The sequence below is a fragment of the Lichenostomus cassidix genome, chromosome 4 (genome assembly GCF_008360975.1).
Source record: "Lichenostomus cassidix isolate B80296 chromosome 4, HeHo_3.0, whole genome shotgun sequence".
In the NCBI taxonomy this organism is placed as follows: domain Eukaryota; kingdom Metazoa; phylum Chordata; class Aves; order Passeriformes; family Meliphagidae; genus Lichenostomus; species Lichenostomus cassidix.
The window spans coordinates 13189926-13217834 of NC_139484.1; the positions used below are offsets into that span (position 1 = coordinate 13189926).

At 37.7% G+C, this 27909-nt stretch overlaps 1 protein-coding gene and 1 long non-coding RNA gene across 8 annotated transcripts in view; one reads left to right on the top strand and one right to left on the bottom strand.

Annotated features, from left to right (window-relative positions):
• The window catches only part of RAP1GDS1 (Rap1 GTPase-GDP dissociation stimulator 1), an 88323-nt gene that overhangs the window by 11567 nt on the left and 48847 nt on the right, over positions 1–27909 (bottom strand). For 4 of the 6 annotated variants that reach the window (XM_085057966.1, XM_085057965.1, XM_085057968.1 and 1 more), the window contains 7 exons: positions 26568–26693; positions 14540–14686; positions 6470–6598; positions 4052–4177; positions 1345–1488; positions 952–1083; positions 411–545 (listed from right to left, as the gene is read on the bottom strand). In XM_085057966.1, coding sequence (XP_084914092.1) covers positions 411–545; positions 952–1083; positions 1345–1488; positions 4052–4177; positions 6470–6598; positions 14540–14686; positions 26568–26693 — 939 coding nt within the window. The remainder of the gene's footprint in view (positions 1–410; positions 546–951; positions 1084–1344; positions 1489–4051; positions 4178–6469; positions 6599–14539; positions 14687–26567; positions 26694–27909) is intronic. The other 2 variants (XM_085057967.1, XM_085057970.1) reach the window with 1 other exon arrangement.
• LOC146437919 (uncharacterized) overlaps positions 1–27909 on the top strand; it is a 76970-nt gene that overhangs the window by 784 nt on the left and 48277 nt on the right. The window contains exons 2-6 of one of the 2 annotated variants that reach the window (XR_014851591.1): positions 6743–6838; positions 8042–8327; positions 10322–12008; positions 19377–19410; positions 23881–23971. This is a non-coding gene — a long non-coding RNA (uncharacterized LOC146437919). Of the gene's footprint in view, positions 1–6742; positions 6839–7751; positions 8328–10321; positions 12009–19376; positions 19411–23880; positions 23972–27909 lie in introns of those variants that run through there. The other variant, XR_014851592.1, reaches the window with a different exon arrangement.

Below are 27909 nucleotides of genomic sequence, written 5' to 3' on the forward strand. Positions count from 1 at the left end.
TTCAACAAAGTGGGCAGTGTTCTGTGGTGGGGACCTTCAGCTGTGAGGCAGATCGCAAATGAAGCAAACAAAAAGAAAAATAAATATGCGGTGCTTGGGATAAAAAAGGTTAAGAAATCATGTTCAAGGCCTCCTCAGCTCCTTGCCAATTACAAAGCTGCCCTTTCCTTGGGGGGATACTGTGGGATCAAAGTGGCAAGTGATAGTCACTAGACCTGTGATGTATTCAGAACTGCTTGTCACAACTGCTGTGCAACAGACACAAAAGCAGTGATGGGCCAGAACGATAAGCAGCAGTCTGACCTGCCTCTAGGACTGTCAGTCAGTTCTCCCACCCACATTTCCTGGGGGGTACAGTGGGAGAACAGAATTTCACCTTTGGGTAGTTAGCAATGCAAAGAGAGGCTTACCAGGAATAGCCAGGTTTCTTAGAGCACTCAGTGCAGCATGCTGCACAGTTACATTTCCATCCTCCACATGTCTGTCTAGCAGATCCATCAGCTTTTGAACTATGCCATTATCCACCATATGGATGCAGTTTCCATCTGTGCAAGATGTAACAAGTCACTTGTTAAGGGAAGATTATTACTAAGATTTTTACAATAGCTTCTTATGAATAGAAGAGTTATTTCCTTGCTTCTTTCTAGATTTCATTGTTGAGAATTTGACCACCATCACCTGTGGAAGTTGCAGTGCTCATGACAAACGTAAAAGAGTGACAGAAGAAATACTGAGGAAGACAGACATCCCCTGTACCTCTCTACAAATGCAAAACAGTATTTTTAAAGTAGTCTTAATACTTTTGAGGATTGTAAAGTTTGAAACTACTAATGTTGCTGTGTAACTCAACAGCAGCTTTACTGCCACACAGTTCTTGTTTGTAGCTGTACAGACAGAGCATAACAGAGGGAAACACATAAATTTACATAAGCTATTATGGCATGTTCTTACCATTTCTGGCAAAATTTGCAATAGCCAGTGCTCCTGCAAGCTGTAGCTGATGACTGTTGGAAGGAATCCATGAAAGTACTCTTTGGAACACACTGCCTTTTCCTCCTTCAAATAACTTTTGCATGGATTCATCTGGGGTAAAAAGAACAGAGTTAGCAAGCCAAAGTGTTTGTTAGGGAAACTTCTCTTTATATTTGTGAAGCTCTGCTGGTTCCACCACAATTAATCCAGTCCTGCAATAAGGGAAAAAATCTGACCTGTTAAATGTTTGCCTGGTGGGTAGCAAGTCCTCTAGGTTATTTAGAAAATTAATAAGTAGTGAAATTCAGCAGCCAAACAGCATTACAAGTACCTGCTGCTGCTTTGCAGAGCATGGTGACAGCCCATACTCACCTCCAAGCAGTAACAAAACCATAAGATCAGAAGCTGTTTTAAGCTCTGCAATATCATCCTCTTTGTCACTGTCCACAGTCTTCTGGACGATCTCAAGTAAGCACTCCACCAAGCCTGCTTCAACCAGCTGCAGTTTAATGACATCTGGAAAACAGCATGGATAATAGAGTCAGAATCTGGATTATAAATACATCTATCATACATGCAGGACAGACTGTGAGAAATAGTGATGTCACTGGTTTCACAGACAACTTGTGTACATAAAACTGCAACATCTTTATTTGAAATTCTTAGAGCCAACTTCTGTTATTAATCTAACAAGCTGTCCCTGGCTCTGGACTGCCTTTGGAGCATAGTCATAAGCTGGAGGTGCATGGAGGTCTTCACTTCTTAAAAATGAGGATATTTCTCTACAGCACACTTCTGACACCTCAGTGGTGGCATGGCAGACTCATATGGACTGTGCTGTGTTCATGCTTTCCAAAGACAAACAATATATCTGCCATTAGTTGAAAGGGCTGCAGGAGGAGTGAAGAAAGGCCAAATCCAAAGGCTGGGTTGGCAGAGAACTTTGTTCTGGAAACTGATGAGGCAAACTAATTTCTTAGTTTTTACTTGGAACAAGGCTCAAGAAGGTAATATTTATTTCAGGTGACATAGAATCTGGGAACAATATTTTTTTTCTCTTGTTTCTAAAATAATGAAGTATTTAACAGGTATTTCCCTAGGAGTCTCCTTTACATGCCTAAACTCCCTTTCTGTTAAGAGGGAATGGCAGGCCTTATGATACTGTGTTATGTCTTTTCATACATGAAAGTGATCCTGGGAGGTTTTGCATGCTGGTTTTGAAAAACAGTCACAGATCTCTGCAGGACTGTGCAGAAGAAACTGATTTCTCTCCGTTTTCTACCTGACATGGTATTTTAATTAAAAGATGTTTAACCCAAGTTAAAATATTTGTAAAGGCCAGAGCTTTGGAAACATTTTTTTCATATAGTTTACAAGCCAGAGTTGGGAGAGGAAGTGTGTTCTACCTCTGGTGAAGGATGTGTCTGACTCCCAGTTTCCTGGTGTCACTAGGCTTTTTGCCTGAGTGAAATTCATTGTTCCACTAAGAGCGGCTGACCTTCTCATGAACTTTGTAAGGAAACGCAAAATCTCCAGTTGGGATTTTTTTTTAAATAGGCATTTTTGCGCTGAGGTGCTTTAAAAAACAGAGAATTCCCTTAGCTACAGAATACTAGGTTGCAGATGTTCTGTGATTTGAAATTGAAATTGCTACACCAGCATGCTAATCAACAAATAAATTACAAAAAAAGCTTAAAACATCCTAATCACCAAAATCCAGGCTCTGCAAATACTTCATTTAGATGTTTTTCCCTTCTGACCTATTGCTAATTATCTACAATCAAAAGCACCTAAACAGTACTAGCAAAGTGAATTCATTTAATATGTCTTGAATCTACAGTGGAAATGTTCTTCTGATTAGCTCTCAACATGGAAGCACCTGAATTAGGGTCAACAGCAGTGAATTTCTCAAACCTTATTGCTACTAAAAAACATACCCTAAGAAAAATTACACATTTGAACTGACATATGTCAAATAGACAGAAAGTTCTACCCTATTCCATGTCAGTTTCTGAGGATGGAGCTATCTTAGAGCAACTTGCTAGTTATTATACAATAAATTAATATCTTTTGGAAAAAATGTGCGTTTTTAGAACTGAAAAAAGGAATTGATTTTCCATGCCACTTAAAATAAAGTCAAAATGACTTTTTAAATTGAAGTGAAAGTTTATCCTGACTTATACTATGTAAAACAGACACACAAGAGTGTTTATGCACAACAGAATAGAATGAAACATAAATGTGAGTTTGCAGCTCTATTTAACAATTTATTCAATTAAAACAAGCTTTAATGCTGAGGTGGTTAAAACAAGGTTAGAGAGCCATCAAATACTGTGATGTCTTCCATACACAGAATTGCTTCCCACATCAGTCCAGCTCCACCTTGATACTTCTTTATTTCCATTAAGGGCATGATAGATTGTACAAGCCACCTTGGTCTGATCCTTTGTTCCTTTGGGAGGAACATCCTGCAGGGGTGATCAGGTGCACATCATTTCCTGCTCTGGCTTGAGCAGTGAGTCAAACTGCAAGGCGCTGCCTGGGGCTCCCGTAAGATATGCCACCAAACACCCAAATTAAATTTATATGATCTCTAAATGAACAGGAAGGGGAGAGTGTCCAGCCCTTAGCTCTGCAATTGACAGGCTCCTAGCAAAAATGATGTCCATAGGAAATGGAACTGCCAGTGGCTCCACGATTCCAGGAAACGATGTCCTGCTGCTCCAATGGTCTATGAAGACTTGAGCCAGTGTTTGCAGACAAATGTTGGGAAGCCCTCTAAAAAACAGCTTTTGATACTCCCACTGTGGGCATGGCGCAATAAAATATAACATAACCGTACACAGAGTGAATCAGTGATGGAATTAGCATCTCCAATTTGCTGGCTCCTGTCACATACTCAACAATTAAGACCCATTCACTTTGCATGAAACTACAATCGCAAGGATCAGCTATGGTGGCTTGTGAATGATACAATGCTTTACTCTGCATTTAGTCCCTGAAAAAGACATCGATATACTGAAATACAGAATACACATAAGAGAATGAATAAAAGACAGAGTAAGAAAAAAAATCTCACCATTTTCTGCCAGGGGGGCCAAAACTTCAAAAATCATCTCTTTTTTATCATGCTCTATTTGCTTCTTGAACAGTTTCACAAGCTCTTCAGCAACGTTTGTGTAGGCAAACTGCTCCTTACTTGACTCTGTGAAGCAAAAGGAAAAATTCAGTATAAAGTAAACAAACTACATCAAAAGGTAGAACTTTTTAGTTAACAAGCCTTTGTTACCAGGCTTATTCAGTAAGATGACTAACTGCTCTTCACAGACAAGAGCAATACACTCATGCTTGTCACAAAATGAAAAGATAAATGTCTAACACTTCAAATACGCTGACCTCAATTAATTATAGTTAAGGCTGTTAAAAACATACAAATATATGATCAAGGCTGTTGGGTATGGTATTGCCCTCATCTTAACAGAAAGAAGAGCAGGTTATATACTGCATTTTCTATGGGAGAGATGAAGATTTGCACTGAATGCTTTAATATTGACATGATTTCATGATGGTGATGTTTCTTTTGAAATCTGTGTGTGGCTGTTGCTGGGCCATCTCATACTGCACATACATAGCATAAAGCAGCTTTACAGATGGGCGAGATTCCTACCAGATTAGCCAGCAGATCTTCAAATGTACATTCAACAAAAGCATCTCTTATTCCATTGCCTGTATGATATTCCTCCTCACTGGCAGTATTACAGGGATGCAGGTGGTAGGGCTGGTGTTCTGGTTCTCCAGTTGCCACCTCCTGAGGGCCATCTGTAGTTAGAAAACCTTCCAGCACCTTTGCTATTGCTCTGACGGATGGTTAGGGATTACTGTACTGTAGAATTGACCCCAGGGACTCGGGAAAAGCATGAACTGCAGTCCTAGACACTGTTGGGCCCATATAATTTTTGTTTTCTCTCCCTATGCATGGTTGCATAGCATATTCTATGTGGATTTTTGACCTTTCCAGTATTTTAGCAGATCCATCACTGGTTTGTGCCCTGCTTTGACACAGAATAAGAGTCATGTAATGCTTTTCAAGGGATCTGTGCAATGCTGTTGTCTCCTAAGTAATGAAAAATGACAACCTCACAAAAAAATTCCCTAAAATTACAAGGCAAAAAAAAAAAATACAGTTACAATGTGATTGACCAAGCTATTGCTTAAGGGAGATTGAAGTATTAGAAAGGAAATTAATTTTGTGCCAGTCTTAAAGAACAAGCACCTTTCCAGTGTATACAAACTGGAAGGGAAGCAGCTGCTATTAAGTTTCTTTCCCACAGTTCTCATTACTCAACAAGACAGACCTGGATCTTTCCAAGGAGGGAAAGGAAATTCTCAGTGAGGCTACCATTTATTAGATTTAATATCATTATGGTTTTGGTTGCATTTAGGCACTAGAACTTTCAGTGTATGACATACTTTCTGCTGGGTAGACAATACACAGTGCCCATCTTGAAGACCTCTGCTCTGTTAATTTTTTTAGTGCTACCTTGATAGTTCTTTCTGCTGTTGATTTGTTAAGAAGACTTGTCTGCTGTAAATAAATGTATTATGTGTATGATCAGACTAAACTAGATAACATGATACTTTCTCTGGCCTTGAAATCTAGGAATGCAGGTCACCAAATACTACAGACTCTGAGATATATTTTTCCTATTTTGAACAGCTGAATGTTCTTAAAAATACAAGATGATATCGTAAGTGCTATGTATTATTTACTCTAGTGCAAAAAAACCCCAACTCATAGGACTGGGATTTCATCAAACAGGTCAGCAAAAGAACAGCAACATAAACCACAAATGTTATTAAAACACAGTCCATAACAACCTGTTGATTTACAGTTGGTCCAATTCCAATGAAAACTGATCCCCTTGCAAAGACACTGATCAAAGCAGGGCCACAAACCTCAATTTAAATGAAGTTGTAACTAAAATGAAGTTGTAACTAAAATTAACATCTACTCATGATTTATACATGGAGATATTTAGACAAGAATGTTAAAATTCTACACCTAAAATAATACTGTATATGCAGATTAATGAACTGTGCCTGTCTCAGTTTCATTCAGAGATTTTCATGAGCCAAATTTAATCCTGATAAAATTTTGTGGAGCTACACCAGAATACAATATTTATATTAATAATAAATAATTCACAGTAAGTAGCAGCACTATGGAAATACTGTTTAGATGATTTAAAATGTGCTTAGTTGCACTGAAGCACATTAACATAAAACATAAGGCTGTATTAAGTACCCAAATAAATTTCAGTTACTGAAGGGGGGAAAAAAAGAGACAACTAATTATTCTAGAGAAAATAAGCAAAACTTTCTTGTCTATTATTGTTGAATGTACCAAAAAGACTCAAATGAGCTTTTGTTAGTATTTAACTAAGACTTAATGTTATGAAAAGTGGATGTAAATTTGAGATTAGTATTGTGGACTTACCGAGTTCTGCTAAATTGCCAAATGCAACAAGGCACATTTCTGTCAGAGCTGCATTTTGGCAATGAATACCCAACAATTTCACTAACGTAGGGATAACACCCATATTGATGAGCTGTGACTGCAACGTATCTACATAAAAAGAAAGTACAACAGTGAGTTAGCATTTCTCTTCATAGTACTGTTCTTTTTAACCAAAAAAGCATTTTTCACACAAAGCAACTTCTAGGCTAAGCAGCATTAAAATGTCTTGTCTCCTCTACTCTTCAACATTAGGATTTGGTCCAGATTTGAGATATGGACTCATAATTCTCCTTGTCCCTGGCAATGGAGTGTATTCCCAGAAATATTCCCTCCTGATCTGGTCATAAGGTACAGTGAATTATGCAGCTACTGACAATTTTGTGGTTATCAAGTTCCTACTACATGTCAGGTTTGAGTCTGATACTATCTCACTGATACTAGCTGACTGAAATCAGCCTGAACCATGACAGTGAAATAATGATTTATCTAAGAGCTTTTTCTGTATATTCTTTTTTTTTAAATTTAAGATCAAAACTGGAAAATTAAAATTAGTATGAATATAAACTGGCACTGAAATAAACATGTAAAGTTTTATAAACACAGGAAGTCACAATGCAGATTATGAGGAGCTTGAGAAAAAAGGAAGTTTAATAAAGACAAAAAATGGAAGGTTTAAGAAAAGTCCTTAGAAGTCATTCTGATAATTTCTTGCATAGGATGAAAGTTTATAGTATTTACAAGTAAGAAAAGTATTGCTCCTAGGTGTCTGCAAATAGAAAGATGCTTTGATGGTTAGGCAGAAACATGATTGGTTTAAAAGATTATAAATAACAGTATTTCCTCTTACACATTTTACCTATAACATAGCAAAGAAGAAAAACATTGTTTCACAGTTGAATAGAATGAAGCAGACATAAACACCCAGATGTTTTTTAGTAATTTTCCTAAGCATCTTTTTTCCTCTGTTTCTAAAGCAGTTCAACAATGTTTAAATGTTACAGACTCAAAAGACAAGGATCCAAAGCCCAGTGAAGTCAAGAGAATTAAATTATTTAATTTAGCTTTGGGTCAAGCCTACAGGGGAATTCTGGGGGGTTTTTGTGGGTTTTTTTTTTTAGTTTTTTTTTTTTTTTTTGGTGTGGTTTTCTTATTAAGGAATTCATTCCAGGCAACTGAAATCAATTGGAGATCTTATATCTGTGGCATCAGAGCCATAAAAACTTGCAGATTTTTACAGGGAGATAGAAATATATTGCATCTGAAGTTTAGCAAATTCAGTATAATCTCATGCTCTTGAAAAACTCTTTGCCCTCAAAATTCTGCCAAGCGTGTTTGAAATTTTCATACAATGAAAATTATGATAAGATTCCAGAATGTTTAGCTCGTTTGTATTCAGTATAAAATACTTGGATAATAATTATGTATTTGGTATACTAAGTATAATGGCATGGTTATTACAGTTATTGGGGATGAGCAGGAATCCTTATGGCTTGACATCTTTAATAAAACTGTATTACTTACCAGTAACTGAATTTCCTTTTTTGGGGGGAGGGATTACCTCTTCCACAGATTCGTGGTCTTTAGTGAAATTTATGAGAACGCCATGTCAGACACCAAAGAGCTGTTGAAGTTGTCAAATTTCAGGTAAGTACAAATTGTACTAGCGCATGCATTGAATGCCATTTTACCTCTGGCAGATGTGTGAGTCACTACTACACCCTCCTACTTCATTCCAAACTGACTGTAAAAATCTGTTTCTCAATAGGAAAACTGGAGAGAGGGGGAGATGGAATGGTTCTATGGAGAAAATTATTGCGTAGGAGAACTCAAGTTACTGGTAAATAATCTGTTTTTGTCCTTGGTTTGTGATTGTCCCCTGCAAACACTTAGAAATTCTGAAGGAAAACTGATTGTCATAGAGAGTGGGAGAACAAAGACACAAACCACAAATGCCATAGAAAATTATGTGGAAAGAAATTGCTTTGTTACTGGACTATACCTTTAGTCACTCTAAAAATCACTTTATCCGACTGTAATGGATAAAGAGATAATCTATGAACTTCATTCCAACATCAGGAGCATAAATTCCCCATTTTGAGCAGGGTTGTTTTTCTGCTGTCTCTTTCTTAATACAAAATATATAAAAAGCATGGAGGAGGAGATGAGTTGAAAAAGGGAAACCATATAATCTTTCAAAGGAAACAGGAACCTTAAGAGCCAAATAGAAAGATATATTGTTGCTCCAGGGAGCACAGAGTGCACTGACTAAAGGACCTCTAGAATTTCCAAGTGAGAAAAAAGGAAAAAACCCCATTATTAAGAAAGAACAATTCCATGGGGTCGAAAGTCAGGTATTATACCAGACTCCATACCAGTCTCATTTTCTCAGTGTAGAAGGATGGCACCTGAGTACAGGAATTATCTACAGTGGTAAGAATGGCATTACAAGAATTGTCAATAAGGTAAACATTGCCTTAACAGCAGTAAGTGTTAATTTAAAATTTATAAATTTTCTCCTTTGACAAAGACAGGTGAACCCTGTGAGTCACAAAGCTGCAGAGGAAGCAAGACCTTTGAAAATAAAAGGCTGCCAGCAGCTATTTGCTATGTTTATACTTAAGCCTGGGCTTGCCATACAAATTCTGGACCCGACATTTACATCTGTCATTATCACCAACAGGAGGCTCTTTCTCTAGCAAAATCTATTAAGCATTTTAAGAGAAAACTATTAGGCATCTCACTGGTAGGGAGACATGTAGCACTTTTTAGTTCAGAGAAATTCAAAACATCTAAGTGCTTCAGTCTCAGCCGAAGGGATTGCCAGCAGCTCCCTCTCTGCCCTAGGAAAGACTTCAGACTGGGTAACTTGAAGTAACTGCGAATCTCAGCCTTTCACTGCAGGAAGTGCTAATGCCCTACTAGAGCAGGAGACAAATCTGGGGGACACATGCATCCATCCTACAATCAGTTGCCTGACACAGGACAAAGAGAACCATGATGCCAGGCAACGTCATGTTTCAGGATGAAACAGCACTTCTACCCACTTCCTAAGCAGAACTTTATGCACAGCGAGCAGGAAGCATGAAAAACTGAATGCCTCGTCTGGATTTATGACTTATAGCCACATTTTACACTGCTATCACATGTTGCACTATGCCTGTATGTTCTTTTGGGGTGAAAAGCACTGACAGTGATGCTGTACAGATGCATATACAGGTAGATAAAAGGCAATCAATACATGCGCCAGCACAAAGAATTACCTACCTAAAACTTGAATTTCAATGGCTCCATGTCCTTCGGTGACACACATGGAAACTCCAAAGAGTAAGATCTGAGGAGAATATCCCAAATTGAGAACTTTACTGGGGGCATTTTAGTTAAGAACGCTGATTTAGGCTAATTCATGATTTTGAAACGAATTTCAGAAAACAACTCATTTGTGTCCCATCAGTAACTATGATTATAATGCTGAAGGAAAAGCAGTTTTGTACAAATTGATGGCATAATTTCATACCCTAGAGAAACCTGCTTGCAATCCCCACAGTTATGTTAAATCATGACATAACATAAAAGTGATTGTATTGATTATCTCACTATGGTAAGGAACATACTTTTTATCTGCTTTTACATTAGGTTACTTTGCATTTAAGTATATTTAGGTCTTGAAAGCATGCTAGGCATCTCTAGCTGTGATGTAAATGAAACAAAAACCATGGCAAGCATGAAAATTAGCAAAGGTAAGTCTTAGGAGGAAGCATTACTAAAATATTACTGTCAGACCATAATAATGGTGCCATAAATCTCCCTTTCATTTCTTGTGTATTTACATAGCTTCTGCAGATGATCAACAGTGCACGTCAGACCCCAACATTCATTCCAGCTGCTAAGAGTTTTGTGAGAATAAGAGAGGCTCAGCAGTTGTAAGATTTAACATCAGGATGTCACATTTTACAAAGGTACTGAAGAAAAGACAATCTTGACAGACTGAAGTTTACTATGAAATGAAATGAGGTAGCAATCTATAAACGTAATTATTTTTATCAATTTATATATGCTCATATATATAAATGTATGTATACTTTCACCCATGCATAGTGTATCCAGTTAACTTCTGATCTCCAGTTTGACTACCTGATAAGCCAATTGGCCTAGTTCTTCCATAACTTCTGCATTTCTTTAAAAAGCCTTCATGGTTTGCTTTAGAGATCTCAAGAGACAATTCGTTATGTTATAGACTGATGCCATTAACTTGCAAATAGTCTTGGCTCACAGGATTATGAGATCTGCAGAATAACCACTCATATTTCTAACTCTTTTACATGAGTGTTTGCATATGATTGTTAGTTTTATTAGATTCATTATTAGTTTTCCCCTCTTTATCCAAGCCTGCTTTGCTTCTTGCTCTTAAGCAGATTAATGGCTACACAGAAGCTAATAACTGAAAGCAGGGATGAGCTATTTGTGTCTGATTGAATTTGGGTAGTAAAATACAATTATGACAAGAGGGTCAAGATAACCTGGGTTGAAGGCAAAGGGATGTTTTCCATCAGAAAAAAGCCCTCTCACTGCTAGCAATGCAATTAAATATCAACACTTATTTTTAAAGCTTAAAAGAACTGCAAGAAATGCCAAAGTTTGAGTTTGTTGCCTTAACAATTGTAGTTACTTATGAAATGATAAGATACCAAAGAAGCAAAGAAAGAATTGAGAGACAGTAAGCAAAAATAATTCCTGAACACAAGCAGATGGCACGAGAATCTTGTAAAAGAAATCCTAGTTTTAAAGCTTAGACAACAGTGTTATGACTGGAGTTACAATTGCAAGCTGAGTGTCCAGAATCAGGATGAGATACCAGAATGCTCCATTAATTTGCTCTGTTTAGGAAAAGAAAATCTTACTTGTAGCTGCTCTTTAGTTGCCTTTTTTGTGAAACTTATGTGTGACAAATCCCTTGAAGTACTCAAAAATGAGTCTCTCATGTTAAAAAAATAAGGCAGTTGATAGTTACTAATAATGAAGCAGTAGCTATTGTAAAAAGAGGGCAATTAGGTGACTGGGAATGATAAACTTTAGAATCAAATAAAACAATTTATATACTCCTTTGCTCATAAAATGCTAAAGATTGGAAAATATTAGGGTGTTTACAGATAATTAGATGCAACTAAGAACCAACTGTGATGTAATGGTCCTTATCTGGCTAGCTAGTGCAAATTAAAAGAGTGCAAGTCATTAAGAGCAGTTAAAGAAATCTTTCAAGTCCCCACCTGTAACTTTTTAATATAGCATGCCAAGCTGGAAAAGATTATAGAAACATGAAATGAGAAGGCAGAAGTGCTATTTCAAAGACTGAAACACTTCCTCCTTACCTAATATTTTTTCTTTTATTTTTGTCCAACTGGTTTCCATAACGACGGACAAAGAAATCTGTGACTCTTGGCTACAATCCTATACTGCTCATCCTTCAACAAAACCAATGCAGTGTTTTATCTTCTTCATAAGTAACTGGGATCAAACCTTTGTAAGTAAATCCCAAAAATGGTATTCACTAAGTTGTGAGCACAATTAACTGTCAGGGCAATCTCAGTTTTGATGTTTAACAGGTCAGAGAAGAACCTTAGTCAGAATATTATTCACCCGCTGCTGCAATGCACAGAATTAAGTGGTTGTCTCAGGCTCCTAGTTGACATTGACTGCTGTCCTGAAAATTTACCATGGTCCACAGGTGATATTTTTAGATCAGCTCACAACTATGGTTCAGTTGTACTCACGATTCTTAAAACAAAACTGGCAAGACAGGTCAATGACCTGTTTCTCCATTCACATGCTACAGGTATTTTCACTGAATTTTCTTCTAAAAATTTAGTCCTCCAAATCACTTTTTAAAAAATATTGATTTGGCATATTATTTGGGGTTTAATTCAATGGTTGCCCCAGACAGGAAGCAAATTCACAAGAGAACTAGAGGACACAAATCTTACACCCATACACATGGATGCTGGGCCAAACATGAGCTGGCTTCCTACAAAAGGGATCCTTCCTCATGGAGAACACCAGGCATGTGGGGTAAGGTAGAGTTTTGGTAAACCCCCAGCACTCCTCCCTGATGTGACAGTAGAACATGGGGCTGGTGAGCACCCAGATCCAATAGCTGGGAATACTGCTGCATTTCTCACTTCTGATACTGCTTCAGTGGCCCCTGTGAACAGTGTGTGTGTGAGATGAAAGATGTCCTTTAGCAGAGAGGAGAGCAGCTAGTGAATCCTCCTGGCTGTCACTGAGCCACACAACTGCTTTATTGATTGCATCAGAATAAGCTATCTTACTAGATGGAATGAGTCATTTATTCAATGTTCCTAACAGTTAAGCTGTTCACAAGCTGCTTGTTTGGGAGATTTATCTCATAATTAGTTTTCCTAGAGAAGATCTGCTGGGAGCTTGGTCACTGAAGCAAAACTGATAACAGTATCTCTACACATTGCTTTTGGACTTGTCTGTCTTGAGCTACCAAGTATACTGTATGCTCATTAGTCTTAATTAATACAGAGGATTCTGGTAGCTTAGAGGTGAGACTATCTATTTGCTCCAAATATTGTAACAAAGAAAGTACTGAGTTAACACTATGAAATGTAATAAATGTGACATTCATGCAATGTGATCAAGAAAATAAGTTCCTGGAAACTCTAAGAAACAAAGGAACTAGAAAGTTGGTATTTAGAGGAGATGCAAAAAATACTGTAAACAAGAATTCTTACATAATCCAAAGAAAAGAGGAGAAAAAGATACAATGTAAGAACAAGAGAAAGAGATGAGACACATAGAACAGTTATATTTGGAGCTGGATGAGTAACACTAAGAGCTGAGATCTCCAGAGAGATGGCACAGAAAACACACATGGAAACTATGCTAGAAGAGATGATAAAGCAGATTAAAAATGTACACAATAAAGCCTACAGACCATCCTGAAATGTAGAAAAGTTCTGGGGATACAGGATTGGAAAGTGAGTTTCAGCAAGTGATATCTTTCAGGAAATGGTGTAACTAATAAAGAAGATATTTCTTCCTAAGACAAAACACTGCAGTTCAGAAAACAGGCATGATTGAAGAAAACAATATAATTACTAACTGTATTTGTAATCTGTGTCATTGCAGGTCAGGAGAACAGCCTCTGTGTAGCCTTCCTGATTTATTCCAATTTTCTCCACATTTTGAAAACTTGAAAATGTGTGAATGCTGTAAATATGCTTTGGCACATTAAACCACTTGTGTGTGTAAGCAAGTGAGGTACTAGTTTGTATAACTAATGTAGAGTGCTATTGTGTTCCTCTCAGTGGCCAAGGGTTTCTCATTTAACATACTCTCTTGTGTTTTTGTCCTAGTCCCTAATTAGCTCAAATTAATAGGATAATGAACATAAACGTATAATTTGTAGACACAGAACAGTGTTGAACATACCCACAAATGATTCCCCATTTATCTTAGAACAACGTAACACATGGTTTTATATACATTTCATATGGAGAAAAATTATTAACGGTTTAGCATACATACACTTAAGTAATTAACAACACTGCATGTCTGCAACAAATTAGTCTTATGATGTTGTTTGATACTAAATGAAAAAGCCTTCCAAAAAGCCTTAACATAGCCTTCCAATTAACTTCTGTAAATCTGTATATATATATATCTGTATATATGTATATATCTGTATATATGTATACATATATATATCTATATATATATCTGTATATATCTGTATATGTATATCTATCCGCTTTGCTTTTAGACAAACAAGTAAATTCCAGGTGCTGATCTTAAAACTTTATACAATTTATGTTATATGGAATTGTGTCAGGAATATATCTAGTATTTTTGGGAACATAATTTTACTGAAACAGAAAATTGTGTATGTGAATTGAGGTCCCTGATCTCTCTTCAGAATAACTTAGTGTTAAGTATCCACAATGTAAACCTAGAAATGACTTTTTATCTTTTTTTTTTGTTGGGATTGCTCTCCTGGTAGACATAAAGCAAATTTTTGGTGTTGTTTACCATTCTCATTGCTATAGTTCATCAGCATGCCACAAAAGACAGTCAAGAGCTTCTCACTGGCTGGATCAGTTTTACTGCACAGTGACCTTAAATGGTCTACTACAATATGTGCACCACCTGCATGGTCAACTGCGTTCCTGCCCTCATCTGTAAAACAAAGAGTTACATTAAAAAAAAATGAAATCAAAACCCACCGCCGAATCCCAAACGTAACAGTAATCACACAAAATGAAGCTTTTAAACAGAGTGAAGTCATTCCTCCAGTGTTGTCAAATTCATCTAGGGAGATGCTTGAGGGCCAGCTTTTAATGCAACAGAGCTAGGAAAGTGAAAACACCTACAACAAAAAAGGATTAACCACCTGGCACTAATACCTTTGTAAAGAAATGCAGTGTTGAGGCAGAGCTGCTGGAGCTGATAAATAATATTCTGAAGATACACTCAGTTTTGCCAGAGGGAGGTTCTGAGCACTTGACACAGCCTAGTCCACATAAAGGTAAGTTACTCTTGCTTTTATGCAGATTGAGAAATTGAAATACAGAAAATAAATTGCTTGGGTTACTTAAAACGGGGAATAAAATGGACAAAGCAGACAGAAGTACTAGTTCCAGTGGCAACCATTCATGAACTCACTCTGCCACACAGCATGGTCTCTGTATTTCTATATCTAAAATTTAATACCACTATCAGATACTTTTTGTATGGCTAGAAGAAAAATTTGCTCTGCATCTATACAAGACTACAATGTTCTGAGGGGTTGTAAATAACACATCATAATACTTGTATGGAACTCTTCCTCTATAACATATCAGATTTGATGCAACAGTGTAGAAATAAAGGAAAAATATGCCTTCTACTACAGTAATCATCAATACTGCTTCCTTCCCCAGCAGGCAGTAAACAATAGTCAACAGTCAATAAACTAAATTCCAGGGCTTCCAAAAGGAGAGATTGCCATGTCAGCTACCATTGGAATCAACTGGAAAATCTGGATGAAAAAAAAACCTTGGGAGGGAAAGGAAGAGGGAATCACTAAAGTTTTGCAATATAAGAAAATATGTATCTCCTCAATTTCTTAATGGCTCCAAAACAAATCTCCTCTTTTCCTTGTTATTCACCACTCTACCATTACTCCTCTCTCTCCCCATCATATGTGGAGGACAAGCTACCAAGTTTTTGTCATTCTGCAACGTATTCAGCATGAAACCCAAGGCTGTACAGATTTATAATATGATCTTCCACTTCTGTGTTCCAGAGCTCTGCAAAAAGAAGCTTCTAAATCTTCCAATTCCTGTTAATTTATGAGGCATATATACTCCTCACACTATATATAAAAAACAGTATTCTAAGTATTGCGTACAGGGACTTCAGAAGATTTGCTGAATGGAGCTGAAGGAAGAATAATTCTTGGTGGATCTTAACTTAAAATTGTTACCAAAGTAGTAGCAGTTTTGCAGAATAACTGAGATATATGCAACAGAGGAAAAACTTCACTGCCATGACAGTTTCCACCCTGGACAGGTTCAGGATATCAGAAGACTGTGTTTTGCTGCAGGCATGTATATGTAATTTTGAAAAAGGAGAAATTGTAATTTATTTGCAGTCAAACAAATTAAAGGCAGGATTCTGTGTCAAGGAACAACTATAAAAAAAGGATAAATAACAAAGAAATTTCTCATATCCTTGATGTCATTACAAATGTAGCTATAATGCTGAAATGGAAGGAAGTCCTACATCAAAATATAGTGAAACAATATAGTCAGGTGTTTAGACTCAATGCTTATGTCTACCAAATCAGCAGAGAATAAAAACTAATCTGGTTGGAATATCCAAGCATTCTGCTTTATGTATCCTCTTCTGGTATTTTTTACTAGAAAATTTATGCAAATACATGATTTTGTATTTGACTCACCTGTCCTGTGAGTCAAAACAGGTGTGCAAAATGAAACTGAATGACTGATTCTGAATCAGATGGGCTGAATGTGGTCATCAAATTACTACAATGCAATTGAAATCAACAAACTAGGATGATAAATTCAGATAAGAATCACATGACAAGCTCAACCATGTGTCTTGATGTTAATGAACTTCATGTAAAATATGTAAGCAAAGAAAAATATAAAGGTAGAGTTGGGTGAGGGTTTGGAATCAACGGTTAAAACACACACAAAAAAAAAGTTACAAACCAAGATCCTTACCTGGACAGAACTTGGCAGAACTCTACTAAAAATTACCGTGTGATAATATTTTTACAACAAATCTAAGTCATATCATTTAAATTCCATTATCTCTGGTTTGTCAAAGAAGTTATGTATTAAAAACTGCTGTATAGTCTTTCACTTCAAATACATGACAAAAGTGTTATCCCAATGTTTTTGTTAGGTAAATAGACAATCAGCTTCCACTGTGCTGACAGCAAAAGTAAAGCATGAAGATTCAGAAACAAATCTCACTCCAAAAAATGTCTGTCTTTACGGTACACTAAAAAAGTTAGGTACAAATGAACCTCAGGGTCCCTCCCAAGAAGGTGGCAGGCTGTAAGTGCCAGACTTTGACAGGACTACCTACATAGGCTTGTAGACTTGCAAAGGAAATGCCATAATTGAGTTTGTTGCTCTCCCTCTTTCCCATGCTGGAGGTTACCCTGCGTGGCTGCTGCTCTGCCCTAGGCAGCTGAGTGAAGAACAGACTTGGGCAAGCTCTATAATTAGGATCTCCTGGTGCTGCCTTCTTTGCCCAAGAGGATTAACTCAGCTCATTAGTGCAGGGCCACAAAGAATCCCGAGCCAGATGTAGGAGGAAAATCCTTAAGGTCCTGACTACCCACTGCCAGCACTGCTGTGACACTCCACTGCATCCCCAAGCAGAAAGCTTAGACCTGACTCAGAACGCTTCATGTGCATTTCACCAACTCGCTTCTCACTACTCCCCTGTCGCTAAGGAACAGATTTTGCACACAAGAATACTCCTCAAACTCCAAATCATTTACAGTCAAAACAAGCCCACAGCATGTTGCTGCGTCTTGTTCTCAATCCAACTATTGCCCTGCAGTTCAACAGCTCTATGAACTCCCACACTCAGCGTGCTTCCAAAGCCTCCCAGAAGCTGTGTTGAATTTTTTTTTCCTGTGACCTTTTAAAATAAACATTTGCTATTCCTAAGAGAACAGTGATTGACCAGTTTAATGAGAGCATTCACATTTCTGCTTAAAAATGCTTCACTGCAGCTCACAAAGGGCAACGCTGTTGCATAGCTTTTTTTAAGTACATGTAATACAGTCTAAAGATGCCAGAATGACAACCCAAGAAACCAGAGGGATTTTTCCCTGTAAAACATACAGCAAGATTTATTACAGAATGAGTTATTACTTCCACAATGTTTTTTAGTCCAATTCAACACAACTGTCTCTAAGAGTTAGTACAGTCCCTTTTTCTATCCTGAGTTGCTTAAAGGAGATTTATGCAAAAAAAGGGTTTAAAGTGGATTATCAAATTACTGTGACTGTTCACATTCCCTCTATGAACAGGCTTGTCAAATTGTCCTATTGCTCAGCCATGCATCCCGTTGCCCAAAGTCAGCAACTGAACATTTTTAGTGTGCATGATTATTAGATCTTTACAATTTAGCACTTAGAGTAGTTTCAGTTTGCTTTTCCCAAGATGTGTTCACATCATTTTCCCTTGAGTTTTTGTCCCTAATTCACCAAGCCCTGAAACAAATCACTATGTCACAAAATGTTCATAAGAAAAACCTAAATCAGGAAAAAAGGGCTATGCCACAGAAGAAGCAAATATCAGAAAATATTTAGGCTTAAAAAATATACCCATTTCTCAGATAATCAGCTAGAAAACTATTTCATGGCATCTCTTAAAAATGATCTTTTGGGCTTTAAGTAGGTTTATCCTTTGAAATGTTCTGGTTTTGTCTTGCAACTGGAAGCCTGAACTATCCTTTCTCCAATTCATGTGCGGCAAGAGTTTATTGGTGTAAATAGTTGCATTGGTATAAATTGTGCAAGTCAGGGAGGGAAAGGATGATCTACATGGTCAAGCTTCCTGATTTGCATAAATCAAGCTTCATGTGATTATACTGCACTATTATTGTTTGCTGCTTTTCCCATGTCTTCTGTGCACTTGTCTAAAAGGGACATTACACAGCAATACTGTATTTTGGGATTTGTGTTTTAATAATTTGGAAGATAATTTTTGGGATTGCTCTGTCTTGTACTGAAACTTCCCTTTCCTTTACTAATTCCTTCAGGAATTATAAGACTGATTACCATAAGTACAGTGTTGTTTTATTTGCTTACTGATTAAAATCAATCAATATAACCTTAAAAGTTCTGCTTTATGAAGAAGAAAACAATCCTGAGTTTAGTTACCCTTGCTTCAGAGATAAACAGAATTGTCCTGTAGTCACTTAATCTTAAAATGCTGGCACCTATCCTTAGCCCTAAGGGTAAGCATTGAGGGTACAGTTTCATAAAGTATTCCTTTAGAATAATTGCTAAAATAATAAATATGCAAACAGTAAACTAGAAACACTAGCAGAACATGGTCTTTTAACACAGCCCCTTCAAAACATGGAAAGTAGGTAGAGTTGACCTTTTTGGATAAAACTTGCCAGCAGTTTGGCTAATGACAACTGATGCAGCTGTGCACTTGCCCTCTTATGCAACTAGTTTATTCTAATGAACACATACAATTTTTAAATGTTGTATCCAAACAGAGATCTAGGGATGTTTATGGTAGACTCTCCATAATATGTTCAATGCATGGACCACAGAATATCAATGCCAACAAGCACTAATCTCTTTCATGATTTCTTTTGTCTACAGAGTCAGGAGCTTGGCAGAACATTTGAAGGGAAAGGTAAGAGTTACAGTATTGCAATCTCTCTAATGCTATGCTGAGGCAGCAGTCAAATGCAAACCAGATCCAAGTCCACAATTTAATTTCAATAAAATTTGCTTATTTGTCATATTCCTCTTATGTCAGATAAATACAAGAAAATTCATGTGCTTCTGATTTCAGACAAAAGAACAGTGATGAATTTACTGCTCAAGACTTCAATACTTCACTTCCAGTCAAATGCTACCAGTGGATCTGAGATTCCAATATAGCAGCAGAAATGTTTTTACCAGCAATGTGACATACAGTACTACTAAACTCAGTATTGGCAAGTCATTTGTTCTGGATTCCAAGGATACTTCAGTGTGTAATTAAAATGTACTAATTACTGCTACTGAATTCTATTTGAAATTAAAGAAGCCAAGTAGAAATAGAACGTTCTGCTTAGATATACTAAAGTCAGGTAAAGGTCCTCAAAGGTGAATGTAGCACTTCCCTTTGCCTTCCTTTTTACATTGCAATATGCTTACAGTAGACTCTTCAGTTGATTTTAAAACTCTATGGAACTCCTTAGTAATTCCATTGCAGTCAAACAAATTACTCCAGGTTAATGAGAATGCAAGTCAGAGCTGAAGCCAGCTTAGTATTTCATACAGCATGAAATAAATCATGGAACCCAATTATACAGTAAAGCAGCAGGCAGTTTTTCTACACTGGTAAATAGGCACTTATAGCATCTCATGCTACTAACAGAATAGACCTGCACACTGCAATTAATTTAGAATTCCTTCTCCCGGGCCTGCAGTGCAATGTTGTCTCTCAGCTTCAAACTCTCCAAGAAGAAGAGTGTGAAGTGAGTGTGGCATGGTCAAAGTCAGGGGCAGAACAGGGGTGTGCTGCTGGCTGCTGCTGAAAGGAGCCTGGCAAGAGGCTTTAGCCTGGTACTGTGTGATGGTAATGCTGCCATATAAATAAGCCAGAATGAGCTGTGGGTCTCCACCAAAGCAGCCAGAGTAGCAGTCTCAGAAAGTGTGTAACCCATGGGGATTTGGAGTAGGTTGGGAAGAGCCCAAGAAGAAAAAAGTAAAACAAAACCAAAAGAATCCACCATAAAGTATATTAGTGGATTCCAGTAGGGTGCTTTTCTTCCCCTACTAGAAAAAGAAAGAAAATTATTGCAAGAATTGAAAAAGTAGTAAGTGGACCTGGGATCTAGGAACAGCTGAGACAAGTACTAGGTTTGGGGCCAGTGCTACTTGTTCCAAATCATGAAGCCTAGGAGGAGCCCAGCCTGAGAATGAGAACTCATGGGGTTTTTATCACCTCTCAAATGGCTTTTTTCTGATGCTCTAGAAAGATTTCCCCATCATTCTGACTCCATTTAGGCCAGCTGTAAAATAAGAAGTTATAATAACATTGTTTAACACCTTTCTAAGAACATTTATGATTAATTGCTGATAAGAATTCAGTATTACTGAGGAAGTATATGTTGGCATGCATATGCTCTGTTTCTAGCTGATGCAATACTTGTGTGCAGATCCTTGGAGAAAAACCTGCACTATCAAGGACTTCTAACCTAAAAATGCTGTAGTTTTCTTAGACTGTGACATGCTGCGGAGAGGACAGATCTAAAGGTAAAACTATTATAGTACAATGAAACCCTTGAATCTGAATTCTCTGCAAGCAAGAAGCTCAGTTTTCAAGCGACAATTTAAGGACTCTGGTCTCAATTTCATGATATTTCTTGGGAAACAGCTCAGTAGGTGGCATTTGCATTTGGTAGGATCTAGTACAATAGTAAGTGAAAAATTGTGGTAAGATGCTGCCTAGCTGCATGAATCAGGGTGACCTTCATAAAAATGATTAGCCAGTAGTATGCCATTATCAACATCAGTTGTGTTCTAGGATTCTGCTGGTTTTCCATATGGTAATGAAAAAGGTTATGCCATTTTTTGAAAAAAAAAAAAACCCTGAATTTGACTTCTTTCCAGTATGTTTTATTTTTAAGTGTCTGATTTTCTCCTGTAGATCCTGAAATTAATCCTGTCTCCTGAGAGAATATAACTGTACAATGGAGCAGTTAATTTTGTACTTAGCCTTTCTTAGCAGATCCCTGCAAGAGATCTGTAAATTCTTATAAGATAGGCAGCTGAGTTTACAGAATTTATAGCACGTATAAGATCTTTTTAACAAAAAGTGATAAAATGTTCTGGTGTTAAGGCTGAGATGAAGAGGGATCTGGTTTTATGTGAAAGGCCACATAGCTGAAATTCAGCTAGGAGTCTTGCCATCAATACAAGTAAGACTGCATAGATAACAAAGAAATGTACAGCTTGGGAAATGAGAAAAGAACACAATAAATTTCCTGCTGAGAAAGGTAGATAAGCAGCTCTCAGAGGAGAACCGTTATAGAATGAGCTGGCATTTCTAGCTTCTTTCCAACTCTATAGATGTTTATATACCAAGTATGGTTGCTAAGAACATGTATCCAAGCTGGCAATTTCATGAAGAAACAAGGTTGTGGTACAAAAAGAAGTAACGTTTGGATTCCCCAAAGAGGTCTCTAAGCACTACCATTAATATATATATTATGGAAGCGCAGAATGTGAAATTTTTCACTTCCATTACAAGATATACGTAGAGCTTACTTCCCTTCGCTAGCTTTCAGAGTATGTGAATGTTCTAAACAGCAAGGAACTATTTTCTAATCAGTAAGAGTCCAATCTCAACCAAAGTCAATCAGAATGACTCCCTCTAGTTTGAACTGCTACTGAATCAGGCTCTAAATATCCCAGCCTTCCACTTCCTCTTAGAATTATCACTTTTATAGCATAACTATGGCAGCCTCTATCATGTGCACAATGCTTCACAAAACCACAGGGAAGTGCTCTGTCAATCAGTTCAGAACTGAAGTGTCCTGAATTACCTGTGGAAAGATCACTGAGATTAAAATAGCATGTGCATCATCAAATTAATGATAAAAAAATATTGTGAGGCTGTTATTAGCTAAGAAAATAATACTAATTTAATATAGCATCATCTCCCATTAAAATTCTTGATAAAATTTATTTGGTTGGCCTGATCTTTCATCTGTACAAACTGCACTGGTGTGGGGGGTGTCCGAGTAGGACAGATGCCTGGCTACAGACAGGTTATGTCTTCCTCCCACATTGTCTTGCTGGTCTTGCAAGAAAGTAGGTCTAAGTTGAAAATTGCAGTCTCAGTTTCCCTGCTCCCCTTGCATTTGATCAGCCACAGGAGTCAAGTCACCTGAGTCCTCCCAGTCTACCGTGAAAAAAGCTGACACAGAGTGCCAAGGGGTGCACTAATCACCAGGTTGTTCATTACGTGATCATGAGGTACAATTTGGATAATGCTTTTCTTTAACTTAATACTCCAATGGCCAGAGGTGATGGTAGGAAATAATTCTTAGGCTTTATCTACCGCAGAATTAGCCATTCTGCACTGACTTAAGACATTGGTTTTTGTAGCAAGAACCATATTAAACATAACCTTTTCCAAACAGTGGAGATGAGATCTTTATGTTGCATATGGAGCCAAGGTGCAAGGAGAACTCAGAAGAGTTTGGGAGGTATCCCTTACTTGTAGCATCTGCACCTCTGCCATATCCCTTCCCTTAATGAACAAACTTACTAAAGAAACAACACCAGGGAGAACGGCAGGAGGGTATGGACAGAGAGGTACCTATAGTTTGACTCATGGATAAAGAGTGGTGAAGCTGCTAGGATAGCTGTTATGCTCTGACTGGACAGTGCCTAAGAATTCAGCTTTGATTATAAGCAAAACCATGTAACTGGTGGTTAAAAGGAAGGAATGGGCTAGGAGCTTTGCATCTAATTATATAGTTCAGATAAAATTCTGCCCATGAGTGGGGCTGAGGACTCTGTTTTCTGGGGATTTGGAAGTACAAGCAGCTGTACTTGATCCATGCTGTAGATACAGTGGAGTAGAAAGCAGGAGGGAGAAGAGATGTCTCCATTTCTTTGCACTTTCTGCTTTGATGAAAATTTGGGGGCTGAGATGTATGTGGCATTTACTAGATAAAGCATGTAGAACAATTACATGCTGTACAGGAACATGCAGTAATGTATCTGTTCTTAAACTGTAGGGCTGTACTGAACAGTCTGCATACAGTTGCTTCTGACAGTCTGCAATTCATTACTTCTGACTTAAAATCTTTTTATCTGCCTCAATTGTTTCTTTCATCTCTGCATACAAGACAGAGAGACCAGAAGCTGGGAGACTAGACACCTCATCAGTACTAACAAAACTTCCTTCTACTCTGCTTTGCAATTATATTTGCCTTTATTCTTGATGCTCAGAGATTCATATAACACAGATTTCTTCAAAACAAATACTTTAAAAAGGATGTTCTCAAGGCTGCTTGGTGTAAGTTTGACCTATTTTTTTCCTCTTTAACTGTTTATGTAATGTATTTAATTATCTGTATTTTCTTCCATGCTCAAACAGGTGATTCAGTAGTGTTTGAGAGGGCTAACACTGATAGGCACCCAGACAATAATATGTCTACCTCAAACTCAATGGAGAAGAAAATCTGTCAGTAAGTCAACAGGTTTTCATTTCATGTTTTCTGTGAGGAAATCAATCAGTTCAGTGAGGTCTTTGGCCAGGTGTAGTTCTGCTTTTACCTTGTGAAAGGTACTAAACCTCTTTCAGCACTGGCACTTCATCACAAATTACCTTTCCATAGCAGCTGTGTTCAGGAGTAGCCACTCCTGAAATTATGTGGAAATGGTCTTGCCTTCATGCAGCAACCCTGGGATCTGTGAACACTGAGATAAGACTGCCATTTTCCTTTAATTAGGAAAAACAATTCAGGCAATTCTTCTCCTCTTCAAGGCCAGTTTTAAGGGGCTTTCCCTGCAGAAGCAACCATTTGTCCCACAAATTTCATCCTGCACCATGCCAACTTCTCTCAGAAACAGAGACCTGATTAACTCATTTTGGCACAAGCTGTCACTAAACAAAGTGATGCACGCTTGCTGGGATGAAATACAGGACAACTGGGGCTTTCAATAAAAAGAAATACTGCTATGAACCATCCAATATGGGCTTTGTTTCAGTGTCAGCCTAACACTGATTTAGGACTTAAAGCCATTCCTCACTACTGCATGTTATAGTTACATGGGCAGTAGAAGTGGAAAAAAAGCATATATATATATATATATATATAGTTACTGATGTATTTCAAGTTCTCATACAAAGCACAATTACCAGAAGGGTAACAGCTGCTTTTGCTTCAACTGAAAAGAATACTATCAATATGTAATATTTTAAATTAGAACTACTGGCCTTCATATCTTGCCTTTGTTATACTTTCTATCTTCTTGCTAGGGAAAACCAACAGTAAAAAATTGAAATATATTAAATTTTCTAGTAATAAGCATCGTGAAAGTATTTGTCCTAACTAAGAACTTAGGATAGAGTGCGTAACTATCTAACAATTACACATTATGTTAACATAGAAAATGTCAGGGTGGATGTGACAACTAAGCACTGTAAATAGCCTCTTCCACTCAAACCCAATATGCTAACCTTGTCTTTTGTCACATTTATTACACTTTACTCAATAATTTTACTCAAATACACAGGGAAGGTAGTGACTGTCCTCCCACAAGAGCACGACAACACATGGCACACAGAACACATCACTGCCTACTGAAGATTTTATCAGTGCCAGCTTTGCTCCACAGAAGGGCAACACAATACAGTTTTCTATACAGGATAAATCCTGCACTGTAATAGCCAGCAATAGTCCACAAAACCTCATGCTGCAAAACCATTTCTGTGTGTCCTTATAGTATTTCATGAAAAAAATGTGGGATGAACAACAACATGAACAGTTACATAGATTTTACTTATATGAAATAAACCAGTGCACCTGAGAATGACCTTGGCATCACACATAATCCTGAAACAAAATATAGTAAATGAATTATATTATAGGAAGGTTAACAGCTTCTACTTGAAGTTTCCATGGGGAAGCAGCTGTCTCGTTGATTGGTCACCTTAAAGAAAATCCTAAATGAAAGAATTATACATTAACATCCTCAAGCAGTAGTTGTCTGTAACTGGAAATGCCACTCTATGATTAACTTCCCTGAGGTCAAAGGCAAGGTAGTTTAAAACAACATAAAATGTAAATTTTCAAACTTGGATGAAAAAAAAGTAGCAATGAGAAAGGCTGCAGTCAGTATTCATACAGCATAACTTTCGGTAAATGCAACACAGTATGCAGAAAAAATCTTGCCATATAAAATAAGGCAATAACTCTCAGGATAGCAACATGATTTTACAATTTCATCTCACTTCCCATCCACAGACATCCATAGTCTTCTAACTCCTTCATGTGCATAAAAATATGTTCCCAGTGTCTCTGCTTCTGCACAATATTTATTGTGTACAGGCTTTTTTCAAAATATTTAAAGTAAGGGATAATGAGGCTGCATTTTCAAAACACTGCAAACACTGGTTTGGTTTTGCACATCCATGCACGTAACCAGCACATGGAGTCACAACTGCATTTCAAAACTCAATTGCATCTCAGTGCAAAAATTTATTGTGCCCATAAAAAACTAAAAAACCTCACCAGCCTCCCCCGCCACCACCCTTGACCACCAAAAATATAAATATGTAATCCTGGAGCAATTGATTGACCACACAGGAATTTTCAGAATCAGCAACATAACTCAGGCATTTAAGCCACATATGCAGCTCTGCACAGCATTGAGACTGGTTAGAATATTCCCTTCTGACTCTGTTCCCTTCCAACACATCCTGTTTGAGGGAAAATTAACTATTCAATGCCTCTGCGTATGTAACATCTGCTCCTTGAAAACCTAGTTGCTTATGATTGAAAAAAAAAACAACCAAAAAACCAAACCAAGGATCAGGAAACCTTTCTAATCTTATATCCAGTTCTATCACAACATTGAAAAGGTGTTGTAATCTTTCTGTCACAAAAGCATTATGCAAGTGTGATGTTCAATTTTCCCATACAATCCAAAGAATCATGGGGTAAATAAAAATCAAGAAAAGAGGAAAATGACCCCCCAGCACATAATGTACAAAACACCAAAACACTCCCATCCCTTCCACAAGAGCACGTACAAAATACAGCAGATTTCAACACTCACGGCTATCGTAGCATATATTGCCCAGGGCACGTCCTGTTTGAAGCAATACTTCCTGATCTTTGCAGTTTAACAGCTGCACCAAGGGAGGGATCAAGCCAGCATCCACACAGGGGTTCCGCATGAACTCTGCAAATGAAGCAAAGCCTGTTGGTGCAAGGCCAGCTACTTCCAGTTTCATCAATTCCAGTTACACTGGCCTGGCAACTGGGCCTTTTGTGGGACTGAACACGTGCAGAGACAAGCAGTGTAAGTTCTCATGCAAGTTTGTAGAGAATAAGCACAAGTCAGGATTTGGGCTTAATTCTTTCCATTAGTTGCTAATTTAGAAGGAATTAAGGGTATTTAATTGACTTCCATGGAAACTAATTTAACAGAGTTCAGATGAAGCATGTTTTTAGCATCACAAAGAAGTGCTGAAAAGAACAGTGAATTCACAACAAATTCAACATAAACCACAATTGCTAAATAACACAAAAGATCGCTTAAAACTAGTATTATAGAGAGGCCTTTTTTAGTCTCTATTCCCTTAATTAGAATTCTGGAAAAGCTTTTGCTTTAAAAGAATTAAAAAAAAAAAAATCAAAGCTCAGTAAAAGGCTTTTGTTTGGAAGGTGAAGAAAGGAACAGAAAAAGAGAGAATGTGAAATACAAGAGTTTGTGTGCCAAAGGCCTATAGCTTTCCACAATCCAGCTGATGCCTACCATGGGAGGAAAGGTAGAGGACCCATCCACTGGGAAGCTCTCTGCCCTTCCTTCCTGCTATGCCACAGAGAACCAAAGAATTATTTCACATCTGTACAGGTGATAGAGAACTATCCTGGTGTCAGAGACAAAGGGCTGTTCTCCAGGAGATATAGCTAGGCAGGCACTGTGATGCACATTTTAAAAAGGAACTTTATAGAAGGAACCATCTAATACACCAGTGTAACTTCACAAGTTACTAAAGAGCACCCTTTAGAGATGTAGTATTGTAAGGCAAATGGTCAATGTTTTTGATTTGTTCCGAACTACAAATTATCACAGAATCAGAGTGGGTAAGATTGGAAGGGACTGCAGGGGATTCTCTGGTCCAACCTTCCTGCTTAAGCAGGGTCATCCTAGAGCACATAGCATAGGATTGCATCCAGATGGTTCTTGCATATCTGCAGTGAAAGAGACTCCACAACCCCTCTAGGCAATCTGTTGCAGTGCTCGGTCACCCGTACAATAAAGAAGTCATTGCTCACACACTGGTAAGGTTCCCTCTCTGTCATCTCTTCTCGAGGCTGAACAGGCCCAGCTTCCTCAGCCTCTCCTTGGAAGAGAAATGCTCCAGTCCCCTCATCAGCCCTGTGGCCTCTGC